The 19,892-nt window shown below is 40.1% G+C and overlaps 2 protein-coding genes across 3 annotated transcripts; one reads left to right on the top strand and one right to left on the bottom strand.

The window, feature by feature from the left end:
• Window positions 1–956: 956 nt before the first annotated feature.
• Window positions 957–9,552, top strand: LOC126394103 (STAM-binding protein-like A). The gene is made up of 10 exons (XM_050050721.1): window positions 957–1,095; window positions 3,930–4,154; window positions 4,474–4,549; window positions 4,641–4,736; window positions 5,196–5,595; window positions 5,806–5,930; window positions 6,501–6,638; window positions 7,106–7,218; window positions 7,381–7,480; window positions 8,497–9,552. The coding sequence occupies exons 2-10, from the start codon at window positions 3,952–3,954 to the stop codon at window positions 8,551–8,553; spliced, it is 1,308 nt and encodes a 435-aa protein (XP_049906678.1). The 5' UTR covers window positions 957–1,095; window positions 3,930–3,951; the 3' UTR covers window positions 8,554–9,552.
• Window positions 9,536–18,378, bottom strand: LOC126394099 (zinc finger BED domain-containing protein 4-like). Of its 2 annotated transcripts, XR_007570348.1 has the most exons (4): window positions 18,076–18,378; window positions 14,267–15,792; window positions 10,089–12,083; window positions 9,536–10,006 (listed from the first exon to the last, which is right to left on the bottom strand). XR_007570348.1 is itself a non-coding variant. In XM_050050712.1 (3 exons), exons 2-3 carry the CDS (start codon window positions 15,610–15,612, stop codon window positions 11,588–11,590), a joined length of 1,842 nt encoding a protein of 613 aa, XP_049906669.1. In that variant the 5' UTR covers window positions 15,613–15,792; window positions 18,076–18,378; the 3' UTR covers window positions 9,536–11,587. The 2 variants fall into 2 exon arrangements, 1 of the variants encoding a protein (XP_049906669.1); XM_050050712.1 differs by having other exon boundaries at window positions 9,536–12,083.
• Window positions 18,379–19,892: the final 1,514 nt, after the last annotated feature.

Raw genomic sequence — 19,892 nt, 5'->3', positions numbered from 1 at the left:
AATGACATTGAATTATCACTGAAATAATGGGCTAGTCCGGATTTGAACCCCTGACCTCTGCACCGTTATGCACATTGTTTATACTTATTACAGCTATTGGTGTATACAGAATGGCATTATGACACAAGTTAACTAAGCAAGCATTTGTGTGCTGAAAAAAAAGAGGTAAACTGTGCAATTAAATGCTATAAATGCACATTTTAGAATAGTTTATATGAAATACAGAAAACACATATAATAAACTGCTGCATAAATAAATAATCTAAGTTTCTACCTCGTCAAAACAAAACATTAAATTAAAAAAATCTTGATCTGTACAGATGTAGGCCTATCTACCTATTATTTTTATTAGCAATAAAATATTAAAAATTATTATCTAACATAAACAAGCATATTTTTTCAGTTTATTATTTTTAAATAATGGTTTTGTTTCTTTCAAAGTAATAAATTCAACATTAAATAAATACCACTTGTTTGGGACTCAAAGTTTAAAGTTTAAAACTGTTACTTTTTTTTATTATTGCTTTTTTAAATAAATAATTACATCTATTATTTTTTTATTACAAGGGATACCAGGTTCAAGGGTGATGTGTTGTCATTGTACAACACAGGAAAATACACAACGAAATACAGTTGTAGTCCTTAATGCTACACAAGAAAAACAAACAACAAAACAAGAAGAAAAACTTATTTTTAATGGTATACACGCACTAACACACACAAATGAAAGGGGGGGGGGGTATAGAAAATAAATAAATAATACAAAAATAATAAATAAATCTTAAAATAAAAACCACGCGTCACCCCACAAAATTTTATAAAAAATTTAAAACCATATTTACTCCTTACAAGTTCTCATAGTGGACATTTATTTATGCTATTAATGATTAGTTATTGATGTTAGTTATTATATCGAGATCCTCCTATCTTCCGATGACGTATGACGCGTCAGGCGGAAGTTGTTTTTGATTGCGGAAGTGTAGCTACAGATGCTGTAGGCGCAGCCCAGTGAAGCAATTTAATTGTTGTAATTTGACCGTATTTTGATTCAGCTTTATGTAGGCCTCCGGGAGCTCCAGTAAACAGCTCGATCAGGTAAGAACGGAGATAAAGTTGCTTACTAGTTGCTCGATGATCGACCGATTCAACTCGAACTGAGCTTTGCTAAGTTAGCTAAGTTAGCGTGGCTAACGCGACGTCGTTGCGAGACATTCATCACTGTAGTGACAGGGCAAGCGAGATATGAAGACCAACGGAGGGGAAAATATATCTTTATGACACACAGAGCATGTCAGTAGACCTGAGGGTTTCTAAATGATGTAAATGTAATGTTGTGTCACTCATTAGTTAAGCTGAAAGGGCCCATAGTTTAGCATTTAGTCTAATCTGCTACTGGACCTCTACTGACTTGTTTACAAGATAATTAAGACCCGAAATGTCGTTAAATATCGGATTATAAAGAAGATATTTAAAGTAAGTTTGGTGATAAGCCGTTGTTTAGTGGTGGAAGAAGTATTAAGATCTTACACCAAAGTAAAACACCAAATACCACACTGTAAGTACTCCACTTCAACTAAAAACACCGCATTCAAAACATTACTTACTATTACTGATTTAGAGTAATGTTACTGTTGCATTAATGTGTGAGTTGTATTTTACTGCAGTAGATGTGTTTAAAATCTTGATCTTTAAATGTACAAGCAGCTGTCAGATAAATACACTGGAGCAGAAAGTAAAATATTTCCCTCTGAAATGTATTGCAGTCGAAGTGTAGGGTATAATAATGTAAAATACATCAGAGTTGTACTGACTCATATTTACTTTTTAGTCACCAGCTGTTCCTATGTCATTTAATTAGTTTTAGCTTCCTGAGTTTATTACTTTTTAGAAACATAATGTTACATTGCCCTTGTTTTTAAAAAGAGTTTTTCTACATGTCGCTATAAATGCCAAATTTCTGACCATTTTATTGGTAAATCCAGTGGAACAACAGTTTAGACTTCTATACAAAGACAGTGTGAAACACTAAACTGCTTTCAAGTACCTCCACCTTTCTCCTTTTATCAGAGCCACACCTCCTGAGCCAAACTGTTAACAACTGGCCTCTCTTGACTCAGACTGTGTTTCTGTGGGCTTCACCAGCTAGCCAGGAAGCCCTCACGGCAGAATCAATACAAGCCATTTGACTATTAGTCAGCATGCTGATGAAGCGTTCTCACATTTGTCTTCATTTGATCAATTAAGAGTAGAAAACGTCAGTCATACCAAGTGGACCCTCCCAGCAGAGTCAATGCTTTTTTTCTAAATATATTCAGACTGAGTTGTGGCCTCAATACAGGGTGTGAAGTGACTTGTAGTGCTAGTTCATACAGGATATTATGTGGGCTTTTATACTTACTAATTTACTAAGAACATATATGCATACTTAAGAAATTAATGATGAAGCCCTCAGATTAACACATCATTTGAAATATGTTTTAAATACTAATATGTCTATACAATTTGTCAGATTTCCAGAAATTGTGAGAGACGAGGGTTAGCTCGTTCATAGCTTCCACCGCCATGTAAACAAAGAGACACGCCAGAAACCCAGCAACCACCTCAGCTCCTTCCATGTTGATTATCGTCTTTCTTATGTCTGCTTTCTTAGGGTGAAACAATTGTGATTTTACTAAAAAAAATGCATTTTGATTTTTGAAAATAACTCAAATTCAACTAGAAACCCACGGATATGGTAAGTTTTTTTAAGAATTTGGATTTTAGCCAGCCCTCTAATAAAGCATTAAAGTTAAAGTCCCCTTAGGACTGGAGTGATTGCTCAATCATATGTCCTTACATATTAATATTTTGGTCTTGGGTGGAAGATGCTCAGCAGTATTGAGGGAAGGAAAATGTTAGTTCACAAATGAGAAAATGCACAATTGACTTACACAAAAATTGCAAAAAAAATGCTGTGTTGGGCACTGTGGCTGTCACCATTCCAAGTCTTTTGTCGACACACACCGTGCTTGACATCAGCTGTAACACAAATATTCAGTATGTCACTGAATACTTGAAATGGCTTCAGTACTTATTTTCCGCAGTATCAATACACTGGTGCCAGCTGCGCTTTCTCGCTTTGTGTTATTGTGAATGTTTACTACAGTCATTCTGCTGTTCTCTGCCACTAACCAAGCAAAGAAGAGTCGTTGTTGCCTTGTTATATTTATCTTTTAACACAAATTGGACATTTTATGTTCTCAATGTCAATTTTTTCCCCTGTGGTATTGAAATGGTATCGATTATCAATATTTTTCAATGTTTTTTGTCCAGCGTCATGACAACACTACTGCAGGTGCTAAAAGGGTCATTTTACACTAACCACAAAAAGAAAAAAAAATCACATTTCTACTTTTGGTTTCTAGCCATAGTAGATAGTTTTCAGTTTTTCTCGAGGGGGAGGGAATATCATGCTAAGATTGAATCACTTTCGAATGAAATGTTTCAGTGAAAATTGTCTGTGGATTACCTAGGGAAACCTGGATATTAATTTTGGAAATAAATGTTGTCATTGAGGTTTTAAAATGTCATTTCTTTGTAGTGCTTTGAGCAACTCATTTAAAATAAATTCCATCTCCATCATTTTGAGTTGGTGGCAGAAGTTTCAGAGATGGATTACTCAAAAACAGTCTGCATGGCTGTAGGGAAACGATTCAGAACATAAAATGGATGAACAGACACTTAAAATTATGAAGCTATCAGAATCTAGTTTCGGGCATTTTTTTTACAGAATTGTATCTTAAGTGTGGATTGAGACATAAATAACAACAACAGAGGGTTAAAAAACGTTCTGACTGGCAGTGTACATTGTTGACTTCAGGTGTATCACCACAGTGTTAAGTTGCAGAATCCCTTGAATATAGTATTCAAACTTGAGTTTGTCTTCCCAGTGTTCCAGGTTGAGCTGTCACGATGACGGACCACACTGACATCAGTCTGCAGCCAGAGGAGCGAGTCCGCGCTCTGACCAAGAAGGGAAGCTCAGTGGAAGTTAATGACGATGTGCCACCACGCCGCTACTTCCGCTCCGGCATGGAGATGATCCGCATGGCCAACATCTACGCAGAGGAGGGCAACATTGAGCACGCCTTCCTCCTTTACAATAAATATATCACGTAAGTGTTCATCAGCTTTTTGTGCTTGATTGTATTACGTACCTTTATTTAAGTATTAAGTCATTTGTCCTTCATTACACAAATAAATACATTAAATATGTTGTGGGTTAAAATATTAAGTTGAGATGAAACATGCAGGACAGTTCAAACAAAGATCTTCCTCAGGATTTGGCTCACTAAATAACAACTAAATAACTCAAAACAAAGTGACTTTAACACGTCCTCCTTTACATTCTGAATTACAGTTTTTTTTAGGTCATGGTTTTGAGCAAGCATTCCTGGTATAGGCATGACAAGATTTTTTTTTCTTCTCACCAAGGCTCTTTATAGAAAAACTTCCCAAGCATCGGGAGTACAAGACTGCCAACATTCCAGAGAAGAAGGACACACTAAAGGTACACGGACAGTGTTCATACTCTCCTATATAACCTATTTTAACTGTTTTTAAGGAAATACTGAAGCAAAACATTTTTCTTTCTTCTCCAGAAACTGAAGGATGTTGCGTTCCCTCAAGCAGAGATTCTGAAAAAAGCTCTTTTGCGGAAATTTGAGCAGGACTATGCACAGTATCTTGTCAAAAAGGTAAACTGTCTGTCAACTCCTGACACACTGGAAGGAGTGTGTTAACAGTCTCGTATATTAATTGCAATTTTAATTAAGTATTCTGACACTTAAATGTATGTTATGAAGGTTACTACATGTAATGAAATGAACAAAATTATCTAATACACACATACAGCACAACAAGCATTGTACACTGTTTTCAGTGTGTTGTGTAAACCCTAAATGAGGTGAAACATTAATCAGCACCTGCATACAATGATTGTAATAAAGGAAGCATTTGTTCATTAACAGAGTAAATGCAGGTACAACAATGACATCGACCTTAAATAGTCACATTTTGTGTTTCAGTGATTTAAAGAGATATTAATTATAAATCAGCTTAAACTTCACATGAATTACTCTGCAACAAAACTGCTGCTGTAGGAGAACAAAACACAAAAGTGTGACCAACTTGCGATGTGTTTTCTATATTCTCAGAAAGCCGAGCAGGAGGCCTTGGCGCGGGAGCAGTCCAAGCAGCGAGCGCTGGACGCAGAGCGGGAGCGTGTGGCCGAGATGCAGCGGCGACAGCGGGAGCAGGAGCAGTTCAGTGCCTTTGAGGAGATGATCCGCCGCCAGGAGCTGGAGAAGGAACGCCAGCGCGTGCTCTTGGAATTCACCACCCCTGCCGCGCCTTCCCCTGATACACCCCTCCTTCCAGGCATCCAGGGCCCCCCGCAGGTCTCCCCCACCGCCCCGCAGAGCCCAGGGGACCTGTCCGGCAGCACCAACCACCAATACAATCGCCCTCCTGCAACCATCGGCACACCTGCCACTGCCCCACCCACTTTCGACCGCTCACTCAAGCCCGGGTCTCTGGTCAGCCCAGGGAACAACAGTGAGTTAATCTTTTTCTCACATCAGGGGCCGGCCTACAGAGGATTTAAATACTGCCCTTCTCCTGCTGTAAAGTATTTACACTTCTGAGCTGATTTCTTTCCCCATGACCTATTTCATTTCCTGTTTACACCATGCCGTGTTTCAGGACAACACAGGAATCTAACTTTCCCATTCAGCTTTTCTTTATTCATCTACATGGTTTTTGCAGATACAATGGTGGATGCCCTTCGGCAGTTGGCCGTTCCCGCTGAGCTGTGCCGGAGCTTTCTGAGGCTGGCCGAGGCCAACACAAGCCGAGCTGTAGAAACTTGTGGCATCCTGTGTGGCAAACTGGTAAGACTCTGGAACAGAGCGACTGTGTTACACCACTAGTGCTGAACCCCCCTTCTGAATAAATCTGTTACAGGAAGCACAAACATGTAGGTGCTCATGAAATGTTTGACATCACATGTTAGTTTTAATCATCAGTGAAGCTACACATTTTCATCATTGAATTCCATAACGTGAGATGGTTAAACTAAGACGTTCCTTGTTCCAGTGTTGGAATTAATGTTTCAGGATGTTTTATAAGGCTATAAATATTTATGGAATGTGGATTTTGAAACCGTGACATCAGCTGACTTTTTGCCCCATAAGGGTAGACCATCATCTGACACATCTCTCACTGTCCCAGATCTGCTGTGGCTTTTGTTTGATTTATTTCATCTCCTGGTCAGTTTAACTTAAAGCTCCTTGCACTTTTTTTTTAATCAGTATGACTAAGGGTTTTTTTGCCAGCAGCAAACCAGTCAGTGCTCTGTTAATTTTGCTCAGACAGAGTCCTTGGGTAGCTTTTTGGCAGACAGTCTCTATGCATAATTTAAACGACTGCAATAGCGTGACGTCGTTTTGTGTTTGTTCCAGACCAGAAATGCGTTTACTGTGACCCACGTCATCGTACCAAAGCAGTGTGGTGGACCGGACTATTGTGACACAGAAAATGAGGAGGAGCTCTTCCTCATACAGGACCAGTACGATCTCATCACCCTGGGCTGGATACATGTGAGTACAGATAGGCAAATTCTGGCCACTGTCTCACAGTGTATAAACCACAAAATCAGCAAGTGCACTGCTGCTCTCGGGAGCATGAGCTAATCCTGCTGTATCTGGAAAGAAAAATGCACTCTGGAAAAACAGGAAGAGAACATGTGATGCAGTGAATACCATGCTTTGTGTCTGGTGCATTTAAAAACAGGTTTACAAATACTTGTCCTGGTGTTCTCATGCACAATAGTAAGGGGGGAAAAAGATAAAGTCAAGTACTGTCAAAGTCAATAAACATAAATTAAAAAGAAAAAATAGAAAATACAATATTTGTTTTTAAATGAAGTGTTGTGCAGTTTTGTGCAGGTGTGTCCAAAGTTCACAATATAAAGTATAAAGAATATTTGCAGTGTGCAGAGATGATACTCCATTGTACTGAAAACCTATTGATGCAAACTAAAGTCCGTGCACTGTGTGTTTCCCAGACTCACCCCACACAGACGGCCTTCCTGTCCAGCGTGGACCTCCACACACACTGCTCCTACCAGATGATGCTGCCAGAGGCCATCGCCATCGTCTGCTCGCCTAAGTTTAATGAGTGAGTCAGAAAACTGCAGGTGTTTCATCATTATCGCCATCAGACGTGTGGGAGGAAGATTTTTGTCTTATGGCTCGGCCTCCGTCTGCACTGTTGCAAGTGTTTGTCAGAGCACTGCCACTAAATCTTCTCTGTGCTAAAGTGTGACTGTGTTTGTTCCAGAATCGGCTACTTCAGGTTGACAGATCGAGGAACAGATGAGATCTCCACATGTAAACAGAAAGGCTTTCACCCTCACAGCAAAGAACCACCTCTATTTACAGTGAGTACGCCGCCACCTTCATTGTTGTCTGTTATTGAAATAACTTACAACACATAATAGTGAACAACATCCTTGATACGACTGCAGTTTGCTTGATTCGAAGGTTTAACACCACCCCAGAGGAGGACAGAATTTGTTTGTTGTGTACTTTAGGTGAAGGATGAGGTTCACCTCTCGTTTTACTGTCCTGTATATGAAGACAGAAGGAATGTACTTTTAAGTAAAATGACCCCTATCTGCGTTGAGTTCTTTTGGCTGGATGATCATGAAAAATTTGAGTTTTGTTTCAGAGAGGGAGCCTTTTTTGTGGCTGAATTTCTTTGCCAGGCCTGAGGTAGAAGGCGGAGTATTCTGTTTCTGGACTGAGGAGTTAAATAACATGTATTTTTCATTGTTACGTCATTGTCATGGTGTCTTGTAAACCCATGAGGGTTTGGCACTGTAACGAAGAGCACTTCGTAGAGTTCTCCGTGGGTACGAACACCGCTATGAACTCTCCGGGCAGGACCAAGTGACAGGATGGGAGAGGGGGGTGGTGGCAATCGGTGTGCATGTTTAGTAATTGTTATTAGGTGTATTTGTATTTTGGGGGGTAAGTAGCATTAATGGTAAATATTGTGTGTTAATTATATTTAATATTTAGATTCTATATCTTAAATACATAGGAGACAAAACATGTGAATGCCTGTTAATGGAAGGGACCGAATAGTCTCAGACCACGTCTGTTTGGCGTTGTTGTTTAAATAAACAACCTGCCGCCTGTCATCTCCATGTCCTGTTATATCCAGCTGCTAAATGGTCATTCTAACAGGCATATGTAAGTGTGCATGATGCAAATGATAATAAATCAATCAGTCAAGTCATATATCAGTATCGGCAACTGGCCAAAATGAGTTGGAAAGTATTGGCATATAACATATCTGCAAAAATTTTATATCATGAATCCCTAATAATACATGAGTATGTTTTCTGTTTCTGTGATTAAACTCTAACTCAAATCTGTTTCTTCTTTTCAGCACGCGGGACATGTCAACATCACCGATGACACTGTGTCCATGATGGATTTGCGGTGATTTTTTTTTTTCCTTTTCTTTTTTCACCAGAACACTCATAGACTGTCTGTTTTATCAAACTGCAGACATTTTACTGGAGACAACACTCATTTTATTTTCAGGACGGTACTGAGCAAATGCCGACCACGAGTTTACCATTTATAAGGACTTCAATTGTTCTCAAAGGGAACAACATTGTGAACCTTTTTTTTTTTGCTCTGTAAGAAAGAAAAATCCACATATTATTGCACTTTCCAAGCATACAACTATCCACAAAACAGACTGGCAAACCTCCGACTCTTCAACCCCTCTGTTTTTGTCGGTATGTGCTCCACTTCCTTACTGTTCCACTTTTGTTTTTTTGTTATTAATAAAACATGTATGTTTGTCAGCATCTGGTAACCCAACCTTTGTTCTGTAATTGCCATCAAAGTTTGGTTCTGCCTGACAGATAAAGTGCCAAGGATGAGAACATTCACTCTCTGTTGAGTTGTTCATTGTGCAACATGAAGTCCAGTGTGAAACTATAGTTTGTAATCTTTGTTTTGACTCGGTGTTTCCTTCATAAGCTGTCGAAGTGCTACAAGTGATGGGAAATATGAAAGCCAGTTGTAACTCAGGTATGCAGGCAGTGCTGCTGCTCTGTATTATATTTTTATATAAAACCATCACTCCACACCATCCTTTATCTATGAAGGGGTTTGTTTAATTCCTGCTTATGATGGATTCACCTTTGACATGTTTTTATTTCCTTTATGTTTGGGGGGGAGAAAGCAGTTGGTAGTTACCTGTATAATGTGTCCATGCTTTAGAGGACGTGTGTGCAACAGGCGATCTGAATGTACCTCCTGCTCCACGTTATCACATCACTAACCACATGGCCAGGATTCATGCCTCTAACCATTTTTGTTTGCTCCCTTCACTTGATAGAAGAAGTAAATGATTAGCCATAATAACTGTATGAGAATACCTGCGATGGATTAAATGCCAAGTCAAAAATAAACTCATTGTAGATAAATTTATTCTGCATTTTGTCATGTTTGTCCAGTTGGTTACAAATTTAAAGTGATACAGAGTAGAAAAATATCTTTACATGCAAGAGAAAAAAGAGAAAAAGTGAGAATAAGCATTTAAACTAAATATAAGGGGATTATTATGTGTGCACCAAATGTAGGAGACATAAAAGTCAAATTATAAATACCACAGCTGTTCTCAGTCTAATGTGCATACTTTGAAATGAACAAAGGAGCCAAATGTTTCCATCATAACCCAAACTAACTAACTTGACAAATGAGTGTCATATGGAGTATTCAAACAAGGCTGGTTTTATGATTTACAGTGTCAATAAATCACTTATGCAGGTAAAGGGACAATGAGAGCATTAAAGGAATACTTCACCCACAAAATGACCATTTGTATGTCAATGACTCACCCCGTTTGTTTTTCTCTCACGCCTCCACAGTGGACAGAGAATCTAAAAAAGAATATTCAGTTTACAAACACACAACTTGTGCAGTATAATCCAAGTCTCATTTATCCAGTAGTATGCTCAGTACCTCCCAAACCCATCTTGCTAGTACCAGGTTGGACCCCTTTTGCCTTCAGAACTGCCTTAACTCCTGGTGTCACAGATTCAACAAGGTGCTGGAAACATTCCTCAGAGATGGTGGTCCATATTGACATGATGACATCACACAGTTGCTGCAGATTTGTCGGCTGCACATCCATGATGAGAATCTCCCGTTCCACCACATCCCAAAGGTGCTCTATTGGACTGAGATCTGGTGACTGTGGAGGCCATTGGAGTACAGTGAACTCATTGTCATGTTTGAGATGATGTGAGCTTTGTGACATGGTGCGTTATCCTGCTGGAAGTAGCCATCAGAAGATGGGTACACTGCTTCAAGGTTGGACAAGGTGTTGTTGCTTCAGAGATGGTCTTCTGCAGACCTTGGTTGGAACCAGTGCTTATTTGACTTCCTGTTGCCTTTCTATCATCTTGAACCAGTCTGGCCATTCTCCTCTGACCGAAATGCATTGAGTTGCTGGCATGTGATTGGCTGATTAGGTATCTGCGATAACATGCAGTTGAACAGGTGTACCTAATAAAGTGGCCAGTGAATGTATGAGCTCTGCTTGAGCAAGTTCCCCAGTTATTTCAATTGATGAAGAATGTTCCCCTTTTTAGAAATACTCCATCATCATAGAGGCATGTGAGAAAAACAGTTTCCTCACAAATTCAAGGTAACACACAGTGAGTTATTTATATACAAATGGTCATCTTGCCAGGAAGTATTCATTCAAGACAGTGACAGAGCTGCATAAGGTCTGAATATATGGGAGACAGTAACATAGTTGTGGTTTGGCTAGAGATGAAAAAAATCTGAGGCACTCAGTTTTAATACAATTTTTTTTTAAAAAGAAAAAAAATCATTAATTAGAGCATATTTGTATAATTTTTCAATTGGTATAGTATTTCTAACTTTGAGATTTGGGGTTTGCATTTTTGAAAAAAAAATAACAGAAAAGTAATTTCAAATTTTTTATTCATGGTTTTGAAATTTTCTTTTTAGAAAGTATGAATTTAAAAAAGGCGGGAAGACAAAAGGAAACTCTTGTTCCATTCAATTTTTGGCCACTGGCTCAATCCGTCCAGTCAGGCCTCAGTTGTTCTCTGCATTTAGAAGACAGCGGACCGCAGGCAATAAAGTGACCAGAAAGTAACAAGATACAAAAACACAAACCAACAAAAAAAATGTCTACCTCCACATCTGTATCGATCTATATTTGTAACTTAAGCTCACTTCTCAGTGCAGGCCAAACAAGTCAGTCTGCCACGTGTCGTATCGTGTTGTTGGGCTTTGAGCAGGTGTCTCTGGAGATGTCAAGTAAAGCACGCTGACACTCTAATTACGGAGCCACAGCTGCACCGTCGTGACGGCTTCTATATCACAAGTCAATGATAAGGTCTGTAGTAGCTGCTTTTTGTTCTAGGAAGCTGAGGCAGTTTGAGAGAGCACTATAAGGTAAGAGGGAGGGATAGAGATCTCGACGCTCACTTCTTTAGCATCAATGGCATATTTTTCTTTATAAAAATAAGCATCTCCACATTTTTGGCAGACAGCTTGTTCCTCTTGTCATCTACAACGTTCCCACCGGTGATGAAAAGTTGCTTGCTGTCCACATTTGTGCACGGGGCGCACAGGTAGGTCCGTGCCGCTTGTGCGAGAGCTGGAAAGCGGCCTTTATTGTACTGCCAAAAAACAAGCGGCTGTCCGTTTCGTGGGATAACTGGCTCCGACAGGTAGAGGTTCATCTGCGACGATGCTGAGCTGCAGCTGTCGTCGCCGCCGTGTTCCCCGTCTTCATCCAACAGTTCGGCATACATAGCATGCAAGGAGCCAGCTCGTGGGACTTTCTCTGGGGGCTCGGAGTCGCTCGCTGCCAGACTCCCCTCACCATTCTGCTGCTCCGGCCCAGCAGCCAGGACGTCAGAAAGCAGCTCACGAATCTGGGGTTTGAGTGCGTCGGGAAAATATCTGTCTTTATACCTTTTTATGAACAAGAAAAACATAACATTTAATTTATTTTATGCATTTCGTAGGTCATGCTTACTCGTTTTGATAAGTCTCAGGCTTTGCCTCATAGCATACTCCAAATTTGCGTTTTTATTCTGTAGTCTTACTATTAACTCTTCCAAATGCTTACTCCTAAAGCAAATTTAGCCAAATTTGAAGCCACTGTAGTCACTTTAACTTCTTAAGCAACAGCCCCTTTTATTGACAATTTAGGCCAGAGCTTGCAATATAACTTGGGGAGCCTACTAGTGTTGTTATAAATATTGATTTTTCAATTTACATCGATTCTGTGTTGAAATGTTTTTAATACTTATTTGCCCACTTTCTCGCCCGCTCTCCATTTAAAGGATAAGTTTGGTATTTTTCAACCTGAAACCTATAGTCCCATATTTTAGTGGCCAAGTGACAATTTTTAAATTGGTCCAGGAGTTGCTTAACAGGCTGCAATGTAACCATTCAGGCATGTTCACAGTCGTTTACATGCACAGTTAAGTTGAGCTATGGCTACAGCTCCACTAGGCCATTTAATTGGATTGCCGTCCTTGTCCCAGGATACAGGCACAGAGGAATTTTTTATTGACCAGTATGTCTGACTCCGCTACGATAGATGGCGATATGCCTCCTTTCACCTTGTTAGTATTGGGCCTTTTTGTGCTTGACCTATTACATCACAGACCATATAGTACACAAACAAGTTAGCTACGGTTAACTAGCGGCAAACTTGTATTTTAAAATATTTAACTCTTTAAATGGACATGACATGATCTTTGTGTCCTTGTCCATCCAAAAATGCACAGCTCTAGATGAAGAATTCGCCAAGTTGTTACTGGCTTGTTCTTCTGTTACGCATTTAATGCTATTTAAACTTCTGGAAACTGTAGAGCATGCGCAGAGCACCTAGGCTAGTTGGGTCCAATTGACTGTATACATGCAGAAGTAATTCAACTACCAATCCCATTATCTTGGTGTGTTAGTCCGACTTTGAGAAGTTTTGTTCACGTGTATTTTAAAAGTCTGGGTTTAGTCGCACCAACACAATAAATCTATTTTCTGTAATAGTGTCTGACAACATTATGGAAAGGATCCATACAGAGATAGACCTCTTTGTTAAAGAGCAAGATCCTTTTTGTTTAACCAGGAGCAGACACCAAATCACTATCTCCAATCCCACCAGACTCCATTTAAAAAAACTGTAATTTTATCATCATAAAACACACTTCATTCAAGGTCAACAGAAACAAAATAAAACTCACAAAACCATCTTGGTTTGTCTTTCCACTGTTCCAACCATCCCCAACTCTGGTTTGGTTGAAATAAATCCTTAATTCGCCCATTTAGATGTGAAAATATGCTGAATCTATACACGCTAAAATGACTGTTTATTTAAAATGAGTCTGGTGGGATTAGCAATAGTGATTTTAGGGCTGTATCTGGTTAAACAAAAAGGATCTAACTCTTTATTAAAAAGGTTTATCACTGCAGGGATCCTTTCCATAATGTTGTCAGTAAGGCTGCAACGATTAGTCGACTAATCGATGACTAATCGACTATTAAAATAATCGGTGACTATTTTAATATTTGACTAATCGGTCATCGAGTCATTTTTTTTAATAGAAAAGTACTATAAAAGTACCCAAAATACTCTTATTGCAGCTTCTTACGTTCAAAAATTGGCAGTTTTACACACTCTCCCATGACGGTGAACTAAAACCCTTTGGCGTGAGTACGAAACAAGACATTAGATGATGTAATTTTGGGGCTTGGGAGAGACAGACCGACATTTTTCAACATTTTAACACAATTTTCGATGAAATGATTAGTCGACTAATCGAAGAAATAATCGACAGATTAGTCGACAATGAAAATAATGGTTAGTTGCAGCCCTAGTTGTCAGACAATTACAGTAACAATCTGAACCTGTCAATGGAAAAACAAGCACTGTTAATGGACATACATTGATGGTGCGAACATGCCCCAAGTGATTACACTGCACTGCTCTCGCTCAATACTGCACAGTTTTAAAACTGTTGTTCCCATTAGTCATTAAGACACAAAAACGTGGGAAAAAAAGGATCCAGGTTGGAGAATCTCTAACTTAATAGCTGGACACACACACACACAGGAATGTGAAGAATGTGTACATAATGTTTTCTCACCTCGGATCGAGGACTGTGGCAATGGTATACAAGCGCTCAGATTCAATGTCACGGAATCGCTTCTGGACCGCTTCCAACAACGTGGCTTTAGACGTTTTAGCATCCTGGTCAGTCTCTGCCGTCTTCTCAAGGAGACGAGTTAAAGCTCTGATGGATGGTATGACATCTGCAGCCGATGCAGTCGATAAGCTGATTTGCTGTGTGAGCTCCTCAAAGGGGGCGAGCAGGGAAATCATATTTTCCACCAATGTCCACTGGCTGTCTGTGAACATGGCAGGTAAGTCATAGTCAGCTCCATAAGCAGACAGGGCCCGTCTCTGCTCCAGTAGACTCTGGAGCATGTACAAAGTACTGTTCCACCTGGTGGGGACGTCTTGCTGTAGCCTTTTAATAGGCTGGCCCAGTTGTTTCTGGATACTTTGTAGTCGTGAGTAGGCAAGCTGGGAGTGTTTGAAATGACTGACGATGCGTCTTCCAGAGGCTATTACGTCACTGAAGCTACGCTGTGACAAAACTCCCTCAGACACAGCAAGCTGGAGTGTATGCGCCATGCATGGAAGGCTGGGTAAATCCGCATCCCTCATGGCCTTCTCCATGTTCTTGGCATTAACCCTTAGAATAACGTGCACCTTTTCCTTTGGGATTCCCCACGTCTGGAACATGTCGATGAATGTGGCAGCGAGAGCCTCCACCGTGTGTGACCCTGAGAAATCTTGAGAATGAAGAACAACTTTGTGTAGTTCAAAGTTTTCATCAACAAACTGCGCGTTGAGGCTCAACATGGACATGGGACATACATTTGAACTCCAAATGTCACTTGTGAAACTGAACGATTTGATGTTGTCCCTCATGAGATTGTCAATATGTGTATACACTTCTTGGTATAACTGCGGCAGGCATACATCAGTGAAATATTTACGTCCTGGCAGAATGTAGCGTGGATCCAAGTAGGACATGAGTCTTTTGAACCCTTCGTCCTCCACGATAGACAGCGGCTGGTGATCAAGGCAAATGAATTCCATAATTTTGGCTGATATTTCTTTTGGTTTCTTGCTGGTCTTGCTGTAGGGCTGCTGCTGTTGCAACGTCTCTGTTACCGGCAGCTGAGTGAGTGGTGCTTGAGCCGCTAAACGGAACCGCTCCCTCTCTGCCTTGGTGCTGGCTAGCTTTGAAAACTCGTCATATTCCTCGGCATGCCTCACCTTCAAATGTCTGATGAGGTTCGTGGTGTTGAATTTTTTGGGTTGTGATCCTCCACGAGGGATTTCCTTGGAACACACCTTGCAAATTGCAAATTTACTGTCTTTTTCGGAGACCTGGTAGAACTGCCAGACCGGCGACGCCATTTTAGCAGCGCGTAAAAAAACTGACTAAGCTCTCAGGTCACGGTGGTCATTCTGACGAGTCTTCCTGTCGGTACTGAGAATTTCCTGATGCTGCTTCCCCTCTGATGGTCTCTCATACTGTGAGGAGTCTGGTGAGTCCAGGAACAGCTTCAGGGATGAGAATCAGGTGACTCAAATGACCTGTAAAACAAGGCAGATTCAGTTTTAGATTGTACTGTCATGTAATAATATCAAGGTGATTACAGTATGACAGAGTAAAACTTATAGTTCATTACAAAATCATCATACATGATTAAATAATAAATAAAATAATAGAAATAATATAAAGGCATTCTAAGGCTGTAAATGGGACACAGTAAATACATATTATAAATACAGGACGCAGGTTTTTCATGTGCAGGTGTTTGTTAAATGGAGAGAAAAACCCTACTGTTGCTCTGGCAGTGAGAATTTTGTGCATGTTTTAGTATGAGCACTAGTATGAGTGTGCTTTGGTTCAGACACAAACGCCATCAAAAGTCTCTACAGCTGTTAATAAAGCCGACTGACAGCTGATCAGCGATGATAGCCCGTTGCTGTCATCATCAGAATCGGAGGTGGCTTCATGTGAGCTTCTGAGGAAACAACGTCTCATTTCTCCAAAGACATAGGGTGCGTTCCGAATCAGATACTTTTTCTTTTTACTTTTAGTATGTACTGCAGCTGTCCTTAAAAAGTACGTCCACGACAGAGAAATTACATTTGCATTTCTCTGGTACTGTTATCTAATAACTGCCATTTTGTTGTTGGTTATATTTCTGATTATTTTGTTCAGTTATTATCCATCCATTTTTATCCGCTTTTCCAGGGCCAGGTCGTGGGGGCAGCAGGCCAAGCAAAGCACCCCAGTCATCCCTCTCCCCAGCAATGCTTTCCAGCTCCTCCTGGGTGACCCCAAGGTGTTCCCAGACCAGATGAGATATATAACCCCTCCAGTGTGTTCTGGGTCTGCCCCGGGGCCTCCTACCAGTGCGATGTGGCCAGAACACCTCTAGCAGGAGGTGTTCAGGAGCATCCTGCTCAGATGCCCAAACCACCTCAACTGACCCGTTTTGACGTGAAGGAACTGCGGCTCTACTCCGAGCTCCCTATCTCTAATCCATCTCACGCTCCATTCTACCCTCACTTATTAACAAGACCCTGAGATACTTGAACTTACTCGCTTGAGGCAGTAACTCTCTCCCAACCCAAAAGGGTCAATCCACCATTTTCCGACAGACAACCATAGCCGCAGATTTGGAGGTGCTGATTCTTATCCCAATGGCCTCACACTTGGCTACAAACCGCCCCAGGTCCTGTTGGAGGTCACACTGTGATGAAGCCAACAGAACCACATCATCTTCAATTAATTAATATTCCTATGATTGCTATTCGACTGGTCCCCAGCCACTTTCATGCTGTCATCTGTCATTGCGGCTTCTGTCAGCTGTCAGTGAGCTGTCAATGAGCTGTCAAGCTGTCATCTGTTTGCATCTCAGTCTATGTGACGTATATCCTGGTATTTTTGGCACACTGTATTTGACACACTATGCAATGCGACATGCTAAATAATTTCTGTCATACTAAATAGTATAGTAGTATGGGTATCAGATACACAGGTTTTTCCATGTTTCCAGCCTCCTTGCATGGTTTCCTTGTGTCCCTCCATGCATCCCTGATGGGAGGGACTAGGATGCAAGGAAAAGAAGCAAGTGAGGAAAACGAGGATGCAATTTAAGAGACTTGGGATGCACCTGGAGTCGTGCGCTCGGACCCCCATTGAACGCAGCATGTGTACATCACAGCACTGGCCTTGACCCAACTTTCCACAGTTCAGCTGGCCGCCAAGTTGTAGCAGCACATTAGGAAATGGCTAACAAAGCTACACAACGTTACCAGGCAAATAAATCTAAAAATAAGTACAGGTTGACCTTTTGTTGTTTTTCCCACGTACACCTTCATGACAGACAATTTACAGTCTTCACCACTATGTGTTTCTTCAACGTTTCTTCCTTGAATTGAGGTCCGTGTCACTGCAGACTCTCCTGGATCTAGGGTGGGCGTCGGCAGACACATGAACCCCAACATGTAGAGGAGGTTCATGTAAATATACACACACAGCTGCTGTGCTCATAAACCAGTGAGGCTCACAGACAGCAAGAGGCCTTCACGTAGCAGCAAAGCCTGAGCTAACACAGCAGGACAGGGCTTCACAAAGCAACAAAAAGACGTCACTTGCGTACAACCTGCTGCTGTCATTATTAAACTGGCGTCAAATTAAGCTTATCGTCCACAGCTCTCTGTGTTACATTACTTTCTCTACGTTTCTTCAGTCTGTTGGCGTACGATCTAAGCTAGCCGCGTTAGCCGCGCAGCATGCTAACGCCAACTTCATGAGGAAAACCTGCAAGATAAAAAAGTAAAACAGATTATAGTAAAACTTACAGCTTCCAAGTTTGAAGTCAGGTCATAGACAGCCAGTGCAGATCCATCCTGAGCGTCAGATTTGAAGCGAATCCTCCTGTGAACCACTGACCCTCGTTTAGAAAGCGGCTGCTTGTTGTTGCAGCGACACTTCAACCAACAATGCTAAAGAGAAAACTAAAAATAAACTTATTAAAGGTTTTTGCTGTCAAGAAATGAGCTAGCATGTCTTGGTCCTGTTGTGTTAACAGGCGCAATGCCCCCAATGGCGGCCAGAGAGGTTGTTGTTTTTTTCCCCGCTCTTCTTCTGTCTTTTCTGTGGAGTTTGTGGCGGTTGACATTCACGTGCGTTGCACTACCGCCACCTAGTGGATCACATCAGTGTCGCAGTGTTCACCCAAAGTCCTACTCTTAAATAACAGCACAGGGATTATTGGGATAAATAAAATAAAATAAAATAAAATAAAATAAAATAAAAATAATGAAAACACAAGCAAAAACAAACTGTACAATATTAAAAGATACATGCAGAAACTGAGAGATAATTGAAAAAAGATACAGCTTAAAGTGAAGAAGCAATATCTGAAACCACCTTAAATCATCTGGCAATGTTGTCTACCATGTTTCTCAAACGATGAGATGTCTTTAAAGTTTTTTGTTTGTCTGTTTGTTTTTAAATACTTCACAGAGGACATCCCAGAATGTCTACAGTTAAAGTTCAACAAGTTTTGGTGAGGAATAAACTGAAGAAGACTGGCTTGTGAATGTGACGTTAGCCCAAAAGACGCAGCAGTTTTTTCAAGTTATTAACATCAGTGTTAAAAAAACATCAACAAGAAGTTCCAGAAAAGTCTTGCTTGGTATAAAGTGATGTAGAAAACCATGGGAAAATAATCATGGCTTGTTAGACATTCAAAACATAGACCACACTTTCAGTAATAGGGACCAATACCTTATAAGACTCCTAGTTTAGTTAGTTTAGTTTCGTTCAGACATACGATAACTGAGAAAAGTTTCCTTTTTGCAGAAGGAACATAAGGGGGAAACATCAGGTCTAAAGTTATGAAGGAATTTATTGCACGGATAGTATTTGTGGAAAATTTTAACACGAGTTTCTTTGACTTTATTGGGGACAAATATCTATTAAATTTGGTCCAAACATTCTTGCTAATGTGAGGAAACATCACTTTCCAATGTTGAAAGGAGTTGGCACACTGACTTTGAATAGAGGTAAGAAGAACACCCCTGATATGAGCATTATTACAAAAAACCAGTGGTCCTTGAGAACCTTCGAACCAAGGCTTTATTTAGTGGGAAATTAAGAAATCTCTTATCCTTACTGTCGGGTAAACTCCTCATAGGTAGGTTCCCCATATTGTTTAGTACTTCAATACACAAAATAAATAAACACAATTAATACAAATGATAAATGGATACATGTTTTTTTAAATACAAATAAATAAAGACAATACCTTGATCATACCAGTCTTTTAAAAACAGGGTCTTATATTTGTACACAACACTTTTACACATTTTCAGATAGATATAGCAGGAGAAAAAGAGAGTGGATGGTCCTTTCTCACACTGGGGACACATACGTATCTATCAGAATCAGAATCAGAATCAGAAATACTTTATTGATCCCCAAAGGGAAATTATTTATGTTACAGGTGCTCCTTGCAAGAGAGGAAAGATACGTGAAAATATAAGAAATTTAAACAATAGTATTAACAAATATATAGTTAAATAAACAGGAATTATTAACAAACATAAACGTAAATAAATATATATATATACATATATATATTGTAAACTGAACAAGATTATTTACACAAACA

This window comes from Epinephelus moara, chromosome 8 (genome assembly GCF_006386435.1).
Source record: "Epinephelus moara isolate mb chromosome 8, YSFRI_EMoa_1.0, whole genome shotgun sequence".
NCBI lineage: Eukaryota > Metazoa > Chordata > Actinopteri > Perciformes > Serranidae > Epinephelus > Epinephelus moara.
The sequence above is the reverse complement of the archived record's forward strand: the minus strand, read 5'-3'. Positions and strand labels throughout refer to the sequence as shown.